A 15168-nucleotide genomic window follows, 5' to 3' on the forward strand; every position below is an offset into this window, starting at 1 on the left:
ATTAAATAGCTTGTCTAAATGACCAAACTGTCACTTAAACCAAATCTTTGTGACCCACAAGGTTCCAAGATGAATGCCCAAGTTTCAGAAATTGTCTAAACAAAATAAATCCTAAAATTTTACATTTATACCAAAATTATTTCAGAATAAAAAAATTATTTTAAAAGAAGTCCACACCAGAAAAAAAAATTCATATTCATCTAAAATTTTTTTAACATAGAGCATTTTAAGGCACATAGGAAATGAGAATATCCTGAGACCCAAGAGCACCGTGTTTTCAAAACTTCAAAATGTTGTAACCTGACTAATATTTTTTATTTTGATAGAACTTATGAAAAATCTTACTTTGAGGTGGCTGCCTTCCTCCTAGGAAGATACCTGCCCTTGTTAAGAATGGAACAGAGTGTGACGATCTTCTTTCCCAATGTATCTGTGACATACCTTGTGCGCTTTACAACAAGAGAACATTTACTCACCAACGTGCTCTCTCTGATCCTACAGTTGTTACTGATTGTGGTTGGAGCCGTGGCCGTAGTCTCGGTTTTACAACCCTACATCTTCCTAGCAACGGTGCCAGTGATAGCAGCTTTTGTTATATTGAGGGCCTACTTCCTCCACACCTCGCAGCAACTCAAACAACTGGAATCTGAAGGTATGATGCTGTGCGTACAATGCTCACCATTGTGGAAAATGACCACAAAGCTATTTGTGATTCTCTGTCATTCACCTACTTTGCCAACTTTTTTGTCCTGCTTTTAAACTCTTGCATTGTGTAACAGTGAGTTTTAAAAACGTATGAATATGTAAAAGGACACAGTAAATTACATAGCACACATAGGTTGTTTTTGTCCATTAATGACCGAGTGACTTCATTTTCTTTTTAAAGCAGATGCATAGAGTCTTAGAAGGGTTGTAGTATAGGATATTCATTCGTAATTTTCTTATATAAATTAAATTTTAAAATGATAGTGCTACTATTATTACTGAAGGTTTGTCTGGCTTCCCAGAGCATACTGGACAAAATATTTCTGTCTAGCCTGTTTTCAGACACCCTTCCTTTCCTCCTGGGGTCTACCTTTTTGTCTGCCCCCGAGCACTGCTTGAGCTATTTGGGAAGCACATTTTTCAGTAACAGCTTCAGTACCGGTGCATTTTCAGGGTTAAATACCCAGTGTGTTTCTATTGAAGGTTAATAGCTAAATGAAGTCATATGAACTTGAATAAATTGTTTTGAAAGAAAAACATTTTCTCTCAGCAGTGATCAATTTAGGATTAGCTAGAAAAAAAATGTCCAGTGGCAGTCAAGAAATATGAATAAAAAATGGCGTTGATTTTATAATGAGTTCCCATCTATGGTAGCCAAGTAGAAAAGGAGGGTAATTCATTTAAAAAAAATACCAGGGGTGCCTGGGTAGCTTAGTAGGTTAAGTGTCCAACTTGATTTCAACTCAGGTTCCTGAGGTTGAACTCTGTGTCCTGTGTCAGCTCTGTGCTGGCACTGAGAATGCTTAAGACAGTCTCTCTCTCTCATTCTCTCTCTCTCTCTCTACCTCCCCCTCTGCCCCTCCCCAACTTGTGTGCAGACACTTGTGCACGTGCTCTCTCTCTCTTTCAAAAAGTAACAAATTGCATCTATTCAAAGAATGGTACCAATGTGAAAAACCTCTAACCCATGATATTTGACCAATGATTACTCTCTTTGAAGCTAATCTTTTTCAGGTGCATGGTAGTAAGAATTTGCATTATGTAGCGACATGATTTGCCATGTTTTCTATGGGAATATTTCACAGGCAGGAGTCCAATTTTCACTCATCTTGTTACAAGCTTAAAAGGACTATGGACACTTCGGGCCTTTGGACGTCAGCCTTACTTTGAAACTTTGTTTCACAAAGCGCTGAACCTACATACCGCCAACTGGTTCTTGTACCTGTCAACACTGCGCTGGTTCCAAATGAGAATGGAAATAATTTTTGTCATATTCTTCATTGCTGTCACCTTCATTTCCATTTTAACAACAGGTAATAGGAACTTGTTAACTTCTTAACTGACCATTTAATTTAAAGCTTTGTCAACCCCAAAATGCTACATTCTTATTGGTTAAACATTTTAGATATCTTTAAATAGATTTAGGGGACAGTTTATTAATCCAAAAATTCATTGATTGTTGAACAAATGACTTCTTTGAATTAGAGCTGTGTATAGTATTATCTCAGCTTTACAGTTTGGGAACAACAGACACTGAGAGTGTCAGATAACAAATCTATGACTGAAAGAAAAATATTGTCTTTTGACTCTCATATTGGTAAAGCATCCTGGCTTCAACAGTAATAGATCTCATTTATTCAAGAGCTCTCTGAATACGGGAAAAGAAACATTCCCATTTATACACACATATAAAACCCCCCTCCCTGGTAAACTTTTTTTTAACCACCAGTTGGTACAATTCATTATCCTTATGTGAATTTTACAAGATGAAAAACTACCATAGACGTGAAATAACTTAGACAGAAGTACCATATTTTTAAAAATATAAGTGTCCTGAATTTTAACATCTTTGGGTGAAAACCAGAAAACCTTTCACTGTAAGTAAAATGAAACTCTATGTAGACAAATGAGTTCTTCTAATTTAAGAAGTTGAATTACTGAGCTAGAAGTCTTGAAATAGTTTATACCTGTGACAGTAGACACAGATTCACAGCAACTGCCAGCTCTGAGGGCTTGCTCGGTTGCAAGGATAGAATCCTTCTCAGACAAAATGAGTAGCATGCTGGTGTCACAGGAGTGCCTCTCGGAGCCTAGGGCAGGAGGCAGGCTGGGTCTCCAGAGGAAGCCGAATAGGCGTGGAGAGTGAGCCTCGGCTCTTGTTCTTATCTCTTGAGGCCAGATGCTGCTTGCGCCCCATCCTTTCTGTGGCTACTTCATCCATTTCTCTCTCTCTGAAGACTGGTTTTCCCATCTTTCTGTGCCCCACTGACTCTCTGTGGCCTCTTCACTAGGCCCCTTGAGTTAACAGCAGAGTGCCTCTGTCTAGGTATAAAGTACTGGAGAGAACAGAAAGCAGGCTCATCGTGACTGTGTGAGGGTAGTGGGTTCCCCACATGCATTGTTCTGTCAGCTAGAGCAGCGGGAAGTGGTTCTATGAAATGAATATATGGGCAGGCAAATGAACTCAATCCTTAGTACAGTAAAGTTTCTCTTCTTACGTTCAGAATTGTAAAGTTTTTCCTTCAGGTTATTTGAAACAGGATCAGAGAGGGCTGAATGAACAAAGATCTGTTAACAATGAATTCAAACTGATATGTCATATGCTATAAAATAGTGGTTAAGGATATGATTAAGTCCTGATATACTAGGGGTTAGTAGTCAAAGCATTTACAGATCAGTTTAGTTCAGGACCTATCAGCGAAATCTGATTCCCAGCTAGAGTGAGTGTTAGCCACATGGCTAATACCAGCCCAGCCTCTACTGGTCTTCAGCTTTGGTAACTTGTACATATTAGTTAGTTTCTCTAAGGTCCTCATTGTCCTCATATGTAAATATACAGAATAATAGTACCTATCCTATAGTTTCCCATGTGCATTAAATGTGATAATTTGTGCAAAACAGTATAGTGCCTGTTCCCTAGTAAATAGCCCTAAATCTTATTTATTGTTGTTATTATTAAAATTTTATCTTATTCTCATCTTAACCTTTAGAATGAGTAATATTTGGGGCCCCAATAAATCTTATCTATTTAGAGTAAATGATTTAGTATTAGAAGCACATACCTACTATCTGTGGTTTGTCTTCTGTCAGAGGATATATGGAAGAAAAAATTTCAATTAATAATAATAGGACAAATTATTTTTCCCCATTTTAGAACCCAGTGACAATTTTATCCCACATTATAGATGCCAGGACTGACTCTCAACTGAAATTTGATAACCTAAAGTTTTAATAATTTAAAAACTTTCCTGTTAGAAAATTTTTATGGCCATATATTAGTGGTCCCCTCCAGCCCTGAAAACTATTTATTCTAATTCAACACTTAAGTATTGTTCTTCCTGGGTCAAATAGTCATTTTTTTAAAAAAACATAAAAGTCAGTTTTCTCTCTTTCCTAATGGCAGACCCATGAGTTTTGACTTCCTCATTAAACTCTCTAAGTCCACTTTCTCCCCCAAAACATCTGATTAGCAGAGAAAGTCCTCCTCGCGAAGGCAGAAGACATATCCAAACATCTTGTGGATGCTGCTTAGACACACCCGTCTCCTGCTTTTGACTTCTCTGTGGAGGAGCTCATCCAGACATAGGAGGTCTTTTTTGCATTGTCCATCCTGGTCTTCAGAGGTTTTATTACTTACAGAGAAGTAGTAAAAAGAGAAAACCATGCTGTTTACCCAACACTAGAAGCCCCTTCAATATCTGAAGTATTGTTTTAAAAGGGAAAGTCCTTACTAATATTCAATCACTCTTTAATTTAAAACATTGGTTGAATGCTTAACTATAGGCAGGGCATTATTACTAGTGGTAGATGCTGTGGTGACCTGAGATGAAGGATGGTTAAAATTAGCACAAAATTGAAATAGAACTTTTAACATGACGTATGCTCTAATGTGGCTCACAGAGGAGAGAAAGAACATAAAGTTTGTTTGTATCTTTTCTTCCCACCTATAGGTGATGGAGAAGGAACAGTTGGTATTATTCTAACTCTAGCCATGAATATCATGGGTACATTGCAGTGGGCTGTAAACTCCAGCATAGATGTGGACAGCTTGGTAAGTAACTATTACTTTTTAACTTTGATGAAAAAATTTGGACAAACCAAAAAGTATAGGTAATAACATAAGGGACAACTATATATACCCACCCCCAAGCTTAAGGAATAAAACATTACAGATAAATTGAAGGCTACTGTGTAGGTCTTCTTTCCTCCGCATACACAACCACAGTCAAGATCTAGTGCTAAAGTGAACTTTACTGTACAGTCTCCTTGTCCGGGATTTTTCTAGGGCAGATACTCAGGAGTGACATTACTGGGTCACAGAATTTACCCACATTCAGCTTTACCATATGGTACCCAGCTGTTCCCAAGTATCTTATATCCGTTTATACTCCCATCAAGAGAGTGTAAGAATTCTCGTAGGTCTGGAGTTTCAGCAACACATGAGCTTGTCAGACCTTTTAATTTTGTCAATCAGATGGATGTGAAGTGATTACTAAGGAGATAAGGCTGCGTAATACATATTTATTGACCATTTGGACTTCCTCTTGTGTTCTTTGCTTGTTTCTATCAATTGCCCGTTTTTCCAGTAGTGGGAGTTTTTTTCTTAATTGACTTACAGAAGTTTTGAATTCTGGGTTGTCAGTTCTGTGTATTTTATTTTATTTCTTTTATTTATTTATTTTTTTTAACGTTTATTTATTTTTGAGACAGAGACAGAGCATGAACGGGGGAGGGTCAGAGAGAGAGAGGGAGACACAGAATCTGAAACAGGCTCTAGGCTCTGAGCTGTCAGCACAGAGCCCGACGCGGGGCTTGAACTCAAGAACTGCGAGATCGTGACCTGAGCCGAAGTCGGCCGCTTAACCGACTGAGCCACCCAGGCGCCCCAGTTCTGTGTATTTTAAACATGGTCCTCCAGTCAGTGGCTTAGCTTATAGTGCCTTTTGATGAAAAGAAGCTTTTAAGTTCAGTGAAGTTAATTTCATTAATCTTTCCCTTTATGTTTTGGTATCTTGTTTAAGAAACCCTTCCCTATATTGGGTTTTCCAATTTATTAGCATTACATTTGTGATGGTAATTTTTTTTTTAAATTTCTAGTCTTTAGTGATAGCTTCTTTCTCATTCCTAGGGTGTTTCTTTTTGCTTTCTCTCTTTTTGCTTGATCAGTATTCCCACACATTTATATACTTTATTAGTGTTTTTAAAGACCATGTTTTGGTTTTGTTGTTTCATTTGTCTTGGTTCCTTACAATGCAGAGCCCACACTAGTGTGTAACTGAATGAATGCTGTGTCAGGGGCACATAGCCCATGGCAGCAAGAGTGAGAGAAAAAAGGAAGAAAAGTGGACTTCCCACTTTTAATTTAAAAACAAATACATGAGGGGCACCTGGGTGGCGCAGTCGGTTAAGCGTCCGACTTCAGCCAGGTCACGATCTCGCGGTCCGTGAGTTCGAGCCCCGCGTCAGGCCCTGGGCTGATGGCTCGGAGCCTGGAGCCTGTTTCCGATTCTGTGTCTCCCTCTCTCTCTGCCCCTCCCCCGTTCATGCTCTGTCTCTCTCTGTCCCAAAAATAAATACAAAACGTTGAAAAAAAAAATTAAAAAAAAAAAAAAAAAAAAAACAAAAAAACAAAACAAAACAAATACATGATTTTCAAGGGTAGCTTCATCATCAACTTCTATTTGTCTGGCTGGAGCATTGCAAATCAGTCATCCATTACTGCATATGCAAAGTGATGAGGGAGCCACGTTGAGAATGACTACATAACACTATCATTACACATTTTGCCTAGGTTCCTTTTCCATCCTCTGAGATAGGTCCCATGTTCCCAGTGTGCCCAGGATCATTCAGCTGTAAAAATTATATAACCAATTCCTATCAGAACAAATATCAGCATAAAAAATATCTCTAGGGAAAAAACAAACCTTTTCATTCTCTCTTCCTGCCCATGAATCTTAATATTTTATTGAACCAAAGCATTTTAATAATTTATCAAAATGTAATCTAACCCTAATATGATTTATGGTAGGGTGTCTCTCTTTTCCTTTAACATTATTTTTTGGAGTTTGATCAGCTTTTTTCCTGACTCCACTTATCTCCTCACTTAACTCTTATGCTTTTGGGATTGGGTTTCATAAATGTACTTAGAAATGTTTCTTCTGCGGAGGGTGCCTGAGCGGTTCAGTTGGTTAAGCGTCTGACTCTTGATTTTGGCTCAGGTCATGATCTTGTGGTTCCTGAGTTTGACCCCTGTGTCGGGCTCTGTGCTGACAGTGTGGAGTCTGCTTGGGATTCTCTTTCTCTCTCTCTCTCTCTCTCTCTCTCTCTCTCTCTCTCTCTGCCCCTCCCCAACTCTCTCTCTCTCTTTCTCTTTCAAAATAAATAAACTTAAAAAAAAGAAAAATGTTTTTGTAGAAATAGCAGGAAAATAGTAAATCCATATTGTGCTTGCATTTATTTATTTGTTCAAACTTTCCACAACTTTGACTTTACAGTTAATATCCTCATGTACTTCCCCTCTTTGTCTAAAACTATCTCTTTACCTTGTATATGCTCAGTTCCTTTCTCTTTGCTGTATTAATTTTCTTGGTTTAGAAAACAACCTCTGTACACTGATGTTGAAACCTTTGGTACATTTCTATTCTGCTGTCCAATCTCCATTAAAGTTTCTTTAAGGTATTTTTACTTCCCCAGTTTTTTGCATGGGCATCCTGGGCTTTGTAACCTGTGTTGTGACATTGTGTTTTTCATTTTCCGGCATAAAAGAATCTTTGCCAAGAACTATTATGTTATAATACAGTCTATGAAAAGTATCAGTGTTTACATTTGATCTCATTTTAAAAAGTCATGTTCTTTTGTTTGAATATCAAAGTGATCATGTTAGTTTCCATTTCCCTGCCAAATAGGATACATGGTCTTTCCTGGGCCCTCATGAGCATTTATCCACTTTTTAATTCCCACGATACAGCTTTTACCTATACAACTGCTAAATTTGTATACTGATCTTTTTATTTTCATCTGGTATATGTTGAGGGTAAGAGGGGAGAAAACTGTGCCCTCAAATTCACATCTATATGATGTTAACACTGAAGGTCCTTGTGATCTTTGAAGGAAAAACTTAGGGTATTCTCATTTTACATTACTAAGTGTCTTAACCAAACCTAGATCTGAGTTTAAACACAGTAAACAGGATGTTTTGATGCACACTTTAATTTTTTAGGATTTGAAAGAATATTTCATTTACCCATCTGGCCTACTTTAGACATGGGCGCAGATTCAAACATAAACAGAACAATGAAGACATGAAAGCGGCAAATGACTTTTCTTTTACCGCTCATCAGTTGAGTACACCCAGGTGCCCAGCTTTTATTAGCTTCCAACCAGGAAGGGTAATATTTGGATGATAACCCTTCCTTATCCTTACTTCATGTCACTTTGTATTTGTGACTGGCTACACATCTCAATTATCAGCACTCAAAGCTGACCGACAGCCCTTTTATTACATTTTCCTAATAAACTCTTTACTATATTCCCTAAGATAGTTCTTTCCCACCTTCTTATCTTTTCTCAGGAGCTCCAATAATTCCACCACCTGCACTCTCAGCCAGTGACCTTGCTACGTACTTCATAGAAAAACACAGATGCAACCGGAAAGAATTTCCTTGTTTCTCACCACCCTACTATACCTCTACTCATATGCTCTACCTTCCCTCTGTCTTTGTTCCTATTTAAATAATATGTAATTAAATAATATGCCAATAATATGTAATTCACTCTCTATGTGGGACCTCTCTCCCTATCATAAAACTACCTCTGTTTGAGCTGTAGCTAAAGCACCTCTTTCCTTTGATCTATTTATAGCACAGTTTCCTGAAAGAGGGCATGTCTCCTGCTTCACTTGATTTCCATCACCCCCATGACTCATGACCAACATGTTGCCAGAACCAGCGTCCTTGTTTTCCTTACCCTCTCAGCAGTACTTATGCCATGAGCAAATCCTTCTTCTGGTGATACTTTCTTCTCTCACTACCATGATGCTACTCCTGTCTGTCTCTGCTACCTCTTTGGTTCCTTCTTAATTCTCTTTGATGGCCCCTCCTCTTACAGATCTCTGAACATCAGCTATAGTCCAGCCCTCTTCTACCTGTATTCTTTCTAGCTGTTACCATCGGATTCCATGCTTCAGAAACCATCTGTCAATAAATTACTCATTCATATCTCTACTATAGACCATTTTGGGGCATAAGTTCTTACCTAGGATTTCTTCAAAATACCACATGGGGTATCAAGAGACCATTAAAAGGGAATAAAGCTTCTGTTCTATCTACTAATTTGTCTGGCTTTATATAGTAGTTTGGAAAAAAAATCATTGTCAGCTTGTGAACGATATAGTTTAATACTCTGTGAATCACCTCAGAAATTTAAAAAATAATAAAATTATCATAGAGTCAAATTTAATAATTCCCAGTGGAAATCCCCATTTTAAGGAATTTCTAATTATTTTGGTTGATATAACAGTGTTTTAAAAGCTGTTATTTCAGGGGTGCCTGGGTGGCTCAGTCGGTTAAGCATCCAGCTTCGGCTCAAGTCATGATCTCATGGTCCATGAGTTTGAGTCCCGCGTCGGGCTCTGTGCTGACAGCTCAGAGCCTGGAGCCTGTTTCAGATTCTGTATCTCCCTCTCTCTCTCTGACCCTCCCCATTCATGCTCTGTCTCTCTCTGCTTCAAAAATAAATAAACATTAAAAAAAATTTTTTAAAGCTGTTATTTCAGATTCACTCTTCATTTTAACACGAATTGTGTATATGTCTGTTAGTTTCATTTGTATATTTTACACCATTCTGTACATGGGGTGAAAAAAGAAGTGTTAATTCTTTTTACCTCCATACTTGAAGTGCTGTAAGAATTACGGTTGTTATTGCTAAAGCTATAATTAAAAAATTTTTTTTTGTATTCTTAGTTAACAAATCTGTGTACTGATTTATTTTCTTTGGATTCACAAGATGCTTGGCATTTTTAGTACCATAAAGCTTCTCTTTGTCCCATTGTTAGATACTTAAACATTATATATCTTTTTTTTTTTTTTTAATTTTTTTTTCAACATTTTTTATTTATTTTTGGGACAGAGAGAGACAGAGCATGAACGGGGGAGGGGCAGAGAGAGAGGGAGACACAGAATCGGAAACAGGCTCCAGGCTCCGAGCCATCAGCCCAGAGCCTGACGCGGGGCTCGAACTCACGGACCGCGAGATCGTGACCTGGCTGAAGTCGGACGCTTAACCGACTGCGCCACCCAGGCGCCCCAGCATTATATATCTTAAATAGGCAGTGCATACCTATATTTCTGCCTCCATGAATGAATGAAGATTAAATAAATAAGAGTTAGAATGGGTACAAAGGTGGTGTTTCAAACTTAGCAATACCAAGCCATCCAGTGACTGATAAATTACCCACACTCAAAGTCTCTTCTTTGAATGAGGCAATTGACAATTCATGTATTTTCAGGACTGTCTACCACTTAGTGATATCACAACTACAAGATCTGAACATATGAAAATTATCCTGCTTCCTTCATTCTCTAAGGACAGCAGCAGATAACACATGCCTGTTGTACTGTGTGTTCCTGATAATAACACAAGAGGAAGAAGGCCAGCAGGATGAGCAGGGAAGACTGCATATCTGCAGGGCGCACACTTTAGATTCAAGTTAATGAGATTCCAGAAAGTTCTTGCAAGATTGATGCAATCTGAGAAGAGTTTTCTGTCAATAGAAACTCCCTCTGTTTTTCCTTTATCCTTTTATTGCCTGTATTTATTTTGGGTTCCAGTAAGGATCAGGTGACTGATGGTACAATGATCAACAAGAAATCTGATGGGAAGAAAAAAGGGCTTTTCTTTGTTGCTCCTGGTGCCTAATTCTCTTGTATTGAAAGCAGTTTTTGCTATAAGAATTTGAGGGGAGGATTCATTTCTCCTATTTTTTAACCTCTTTAAAAAAATTTTTTTAATGTTTATTTTTGAGAGACAGGGAGAGAGAGAGACAGAGAGAGAAAGCGCAAGCAAGGGAGGAGCAGAGAGAGAGAGGGAGACACAGAATCTGAAGCAGGCTCCGGGCTCCAAGCTGTCAGCACAGAATCCGACGTAGGGCTCGAACCCATGATCATTACCTGAGCCAAGTCGGACCCTTAACTGACTGAGCTAACCAGGCAACCCTCCCCTCTTTTAATGGTCTGTTGATCATATCTTTCTTTGTTTTTCTGTTCTCATGAGGCTTTGTGGCATGTTTTCCATTTGTGACATCTGTCCCCAAACTTCTTTTCATCCAAACATTTTCTTTCTGTCCTGAACAGTTGCATTCTACTCTGTTTTCCACTCTGGCCTTATCGCCAAGATGTCATGTTGCCTTAGGCAAGTCCTAACTCCCTTGAGGGCTTCACTTTTCAACTTTGTAAAAGGAAACAGTTTGGTTAGAAATTTTCTAAGGTCCGTGTTAGCTCCGACATTCTCTTCTGCATCCTTTTGGTATGAAAGATTTCAAGTCTTGATTGGCATGTGTATAGGCATTATTCTAGATGCTCAGAGGAATTAGACCTCTCTGCCACTATCCCTGACTGCTAAATGCCAGTGATTCACCACTCCTGGTCAGAGTGCAAGAACTCTCAACCAGTCTGTTACTAGAGCCAACAAAGAGAAAGAAAGTGCCACTGAGGTGTTCTAAAATATTGAATTAGTAGGAGAGGCTTATGAGAGCCATAAAGGATTGCCAGAGTGTTGGAAAGTTGAGAAAATTTGTTGAGGAAAGTTGAGAAAATTTGTTGAGCTTTATGTCTATCACTTTAACTTCCTATGTTTCAATTTTTTCATTTGTACCAAGAATGAATGGATTAGATTAGAAGTTCTCAACCTCACAGCACATGAGGAAACTTCATAAAAATATAGGTTATGTAGCGTCCTTTAGGATCAATTAAATCAATTCTTTGGGTCAGAGGCAGGGTGACTGAGCATGAGGTCCATATTTTTAAAAGTGTTCCAGGTGATTCTCATGTGTATCTAGATTTGTGAATCACTGGATTAGATGATCTCTAATCCATTTTGGCTCTGATTTTTTTGTGTGTGTCATAGCAGGGAGTCAGCAGACGTTTTCTGCAAAGGGTCAGATGGTTACTATTTCAGTTTAGTGAGCTATATGGTCGTTATGGCAACTGCTCAGCTAATGTAAACAAGTGGGTATGGCTGGATTTGGCCATAGTTCTGCTAACCTCTTGTCTATGGCATAGAATTTACATAGAATTGATGGAACACCAGTGATCATTTCTGCCCTATATATTAGCTAATGATATAGATAGATAGATAGATAGATAGATAGATGATATAGATATAGATATAGATATAGATATAGATATAGATATAGATATAGATATATAACATATAAAGGATGATTCTTAGTAACAGAGTTCTTTGGGGAAGCCAAAATATTTCAAAATTAAGATGCTTAGAGAAAAATCTTATTAAATATACCTCGGAAGAATATTTTGATGTGATATTTTAGACTCCTTGAGATTTCCTTTGAAATACTTTTAATGAATACCACATTGACCCAATTTTATTCATCAAGCACTTGCTGATGGCCTGTCATGAGCTTTTTAAAAATAATAATACCAGATAGAGTGTAAGTAAGTTCAAGTTTGAGTAGTAGATTCAATAAGCGATGTGGGACCTTTCAGATTAAAGGGTAAGTTTTAGAGTTTTCTTTTGCCCGTTGGCATACTTAGTATCATGATTACTAAAGTTCTCAATTATTGAAAATAGAGGACAACATATTTGATACCTCTGTGTTTTTTAGGATATGCCTTTTGTCTTTGGTTGTAATGGGTTTTCTTTCTCTTGTGTCAGGAACACTATCTCTATTGCTTCAGGAACACTATCTCTATTGCTTCTTGCAGTCAGAAAAAGTGACATTGATTTGCCATGTGGTTTGCTACAGGTTGGCAATAAACAATTCATGTAACAGGAAGCTATAATAATTTAGAAAGGATTAGAGTATATAGTATAAGTAACTCACTTATGCTGTTAATAATTGATAGCATTACAGTGCTTGACTGACTTTTTAAATTCTCAAGCATAATTAATAGACACAAAAAGATAATCTAAAGTTTCAGGAATATGTTTTGAACAGAGAATCAGTTTTCATGATAACCATGATGTCCTAAGTCTCTGTGCATGGCCTAAAGTTTATGCTAATGACTGTAATGTGGCTCCGGGTTTCAGGTGTGTATTAGTAAGTTCTGAAGAGCATCTGGTTTGGGCCTGCCAGGAAGGATTGATGATTTAAAACCTTCCTTTTATGTACTTCGCAGTTTAAACATTTCTGTTATAAAGTGTGTGAAGTTTTGGGGTGCCTGGGTGGCTCAGTCGGTTGAGCGTCCAACTTCGGCTCAGGTCATGATCTCACCATTTGTGAGTTTGAGCCCCGCATCGGGCCCTGTGCTGACAGCTCAGAGCCTGGAGCCTGTTTTGGATTCTTTGTCTCCCTCTCTCTCTCTGCCCCTCCCCGGCTCATGCTCTGTCTCTCTGTCAAAAATAAATAAACATTAAAAAATTTTTTTTAAAAAGTGTGTGAAGTTTTTCACATTGTATCAGTTTTGCTGATGATTTGCCTCACATTTATTTCTTGTCATCTTCCTGGAACAACCAGTTATGAAATCTCTTTACAGTATTGCCAGCCAGATGTCGGGCTTATGAAATATATTTTCTGTTATCATGGCTCCTCTGGCATTATGCATATAGTCTAGGTGTTAATGCATAATTTTGATGCCCTGTTTTCTAAACAACCAAAAGGGTAGAAGGAAACAGAGCAAATATTTTCCTGAGGGAGAGGAGTCTGGGTTTCTAACTTACTCTAGAAAAGGTCTTTAAGCCTTTTCTTCCTTCTTTGTCAATAGAAAGGGAAAAGGACCATCAGGAATCATTCTTTTTTTTTTTTTCACTGAACAAATCCGTTAAAAAATAAGGTTGAGATAAGATTGTGGAGCTTTCTTTTTGTTAAGACCATCACACTCCCCAAAGACTTTGTTCTCCTGATCCTTAGTTTAGTAACTTCAGAAATTATTATAAAGATAATGAGATTCAGTTTTAAAGATTGACTTAGGAGAATTTTTGCAGCATAATAAATTTAAATAACAAAACCAGAAATTTAAAGCAGCCGATTCTCAAGTAAAAATGCCACCTCATTGTGGCTAAACTCAACTTTTATAGAAGTCTGTACAGATTATGTCAGGTTTTCCTCTTCACGTGAAGAATAGGTTGAGCGTCTCAGCGCCTGAGTGTCATTTTGCCCTCAGCATTTACTTCTTGAATTCTAAGACAAGTGCTCTCACCTCAGCCAGTGATGGCTACTTTGAGACTTTCCTGTCAGCAGGCCACAGAGAGCAGCCCCTCATGCCTCCTAGGGCAGCCCCTTCACTGCACAGGAAGAGGCAGCTAGTCTACAGTCTACAGTCACTCTGATAATTGCCAAATCTGAATTTCCATCCAATGGCACGGTGGTTTTCACATATCACTTGAAAATGCTAATAGACACTCTAAATTAGAAAAAGGATTAAGTTACGTTAAAAAGAATTCAATTCAGGGGCGCCTGGGTGGCTCAGTCAGTTAAACCTCCGACTTCGGCTCAGGTCATGATCTCACGGTCCGTGAGTTCGAGCCCCGCGTCGGGCTCTGTGCTGACAGCTCAGAGCCTGGAGCCTGCTTCAGCCTCTGTGCCTCCCTCTCTCTCTGCCCCTCCCCTGCTCATGCTCTGTCTCTCTCTGTCTCAAAAATAAATAAACATTTAAAAAAAAACTCAATTCAGAACAACTAGATGAGACTAAAAATCGTTTGGCATGTTGCCACTTCAAATCCAAATAGCAACGTGTATTTTCAGACTGAGAAGCTGTGAGGTACGGTTGCAGCCCCGATTTCCTACTGAAGGACTCCTAGCGTTGTCATTTGCCCTGCCCAGATACTACTTTCTGCATATGAGGTAGAACAATGGATTCACTCATCCCTGACAAAGATTTATTAAGGGACGGCATAGTGCTAAACGCTAGATGGGAAGGATACAACATGGAATGCTTTGAATAAGGTTACTGTAATAGGTAATGTGGGCTTAACATTAACCCTGTGGAGTGTAAGCTTCAGGTTCTGTCTCTTGCATGGGCACCTTCAGAGGCCCTATACTTAATTATACATGCATTTTTTTAAGTTTATTTATTTATTTTTAGAGAGAGAGAGAAAACATGTGTGAGCAGGGGAGGGGCAGAGAGACGGGGGAGGGGAGAGAGAGAGAGAGAGAGAGAGAGAGAGAGAGAGAGAATATCCCAAACAGGCTCTGTGCTAATAACACAGACATGGAGCTTGAACCCTTGAATCATGAGATCATGACCTGAGCCAAAACCAAGAGTCAGACACTCAACTGACTGAGCC

General features: G+C 38.5%; 1 protein-coding gene across 2 annotated transcripts in view; it reads left to right on the plus strand.

Annotated features, from left to right (window-relative positions):
* The window catches only part of CFTR (CF transmembrane conductance regulator), a 183524-nt gene that overhangs the window by 122223 nt on the left and 46133 nt on the right, over positions 1-15168 (plus strand). For both annotated transcript variants that reach the window (XM_060632964.3, XM_060632965.3), the window contains 3 exons: positions 502-652; positions 1791-2018; positions 4656-4756. In XM_060632964.3, the coding sequence (XP_060488947.2) occupies positions 502-652; positions 1791-2018; positions 4656-4756 (480 nt within the window). The remainder of the gene's footprint in view (positions 1-501; positions 653-1790; positions 2019-4655; positions 4757-15168) is intronic.

This window comes from Panthera onca, chromosome A2 (assembly GCF_046562875.1).
Source record: "Panthera onca isolate mPanOnc1 chromosome A2, mPanOnc1 haplotype 2, whole genome shotgun sequence".
Lineage (NCBI taxonomy): Eukaryota > Metazoa > Chordata > Mammalia > Carnivora > Felidae > Panthera > Panthera onca.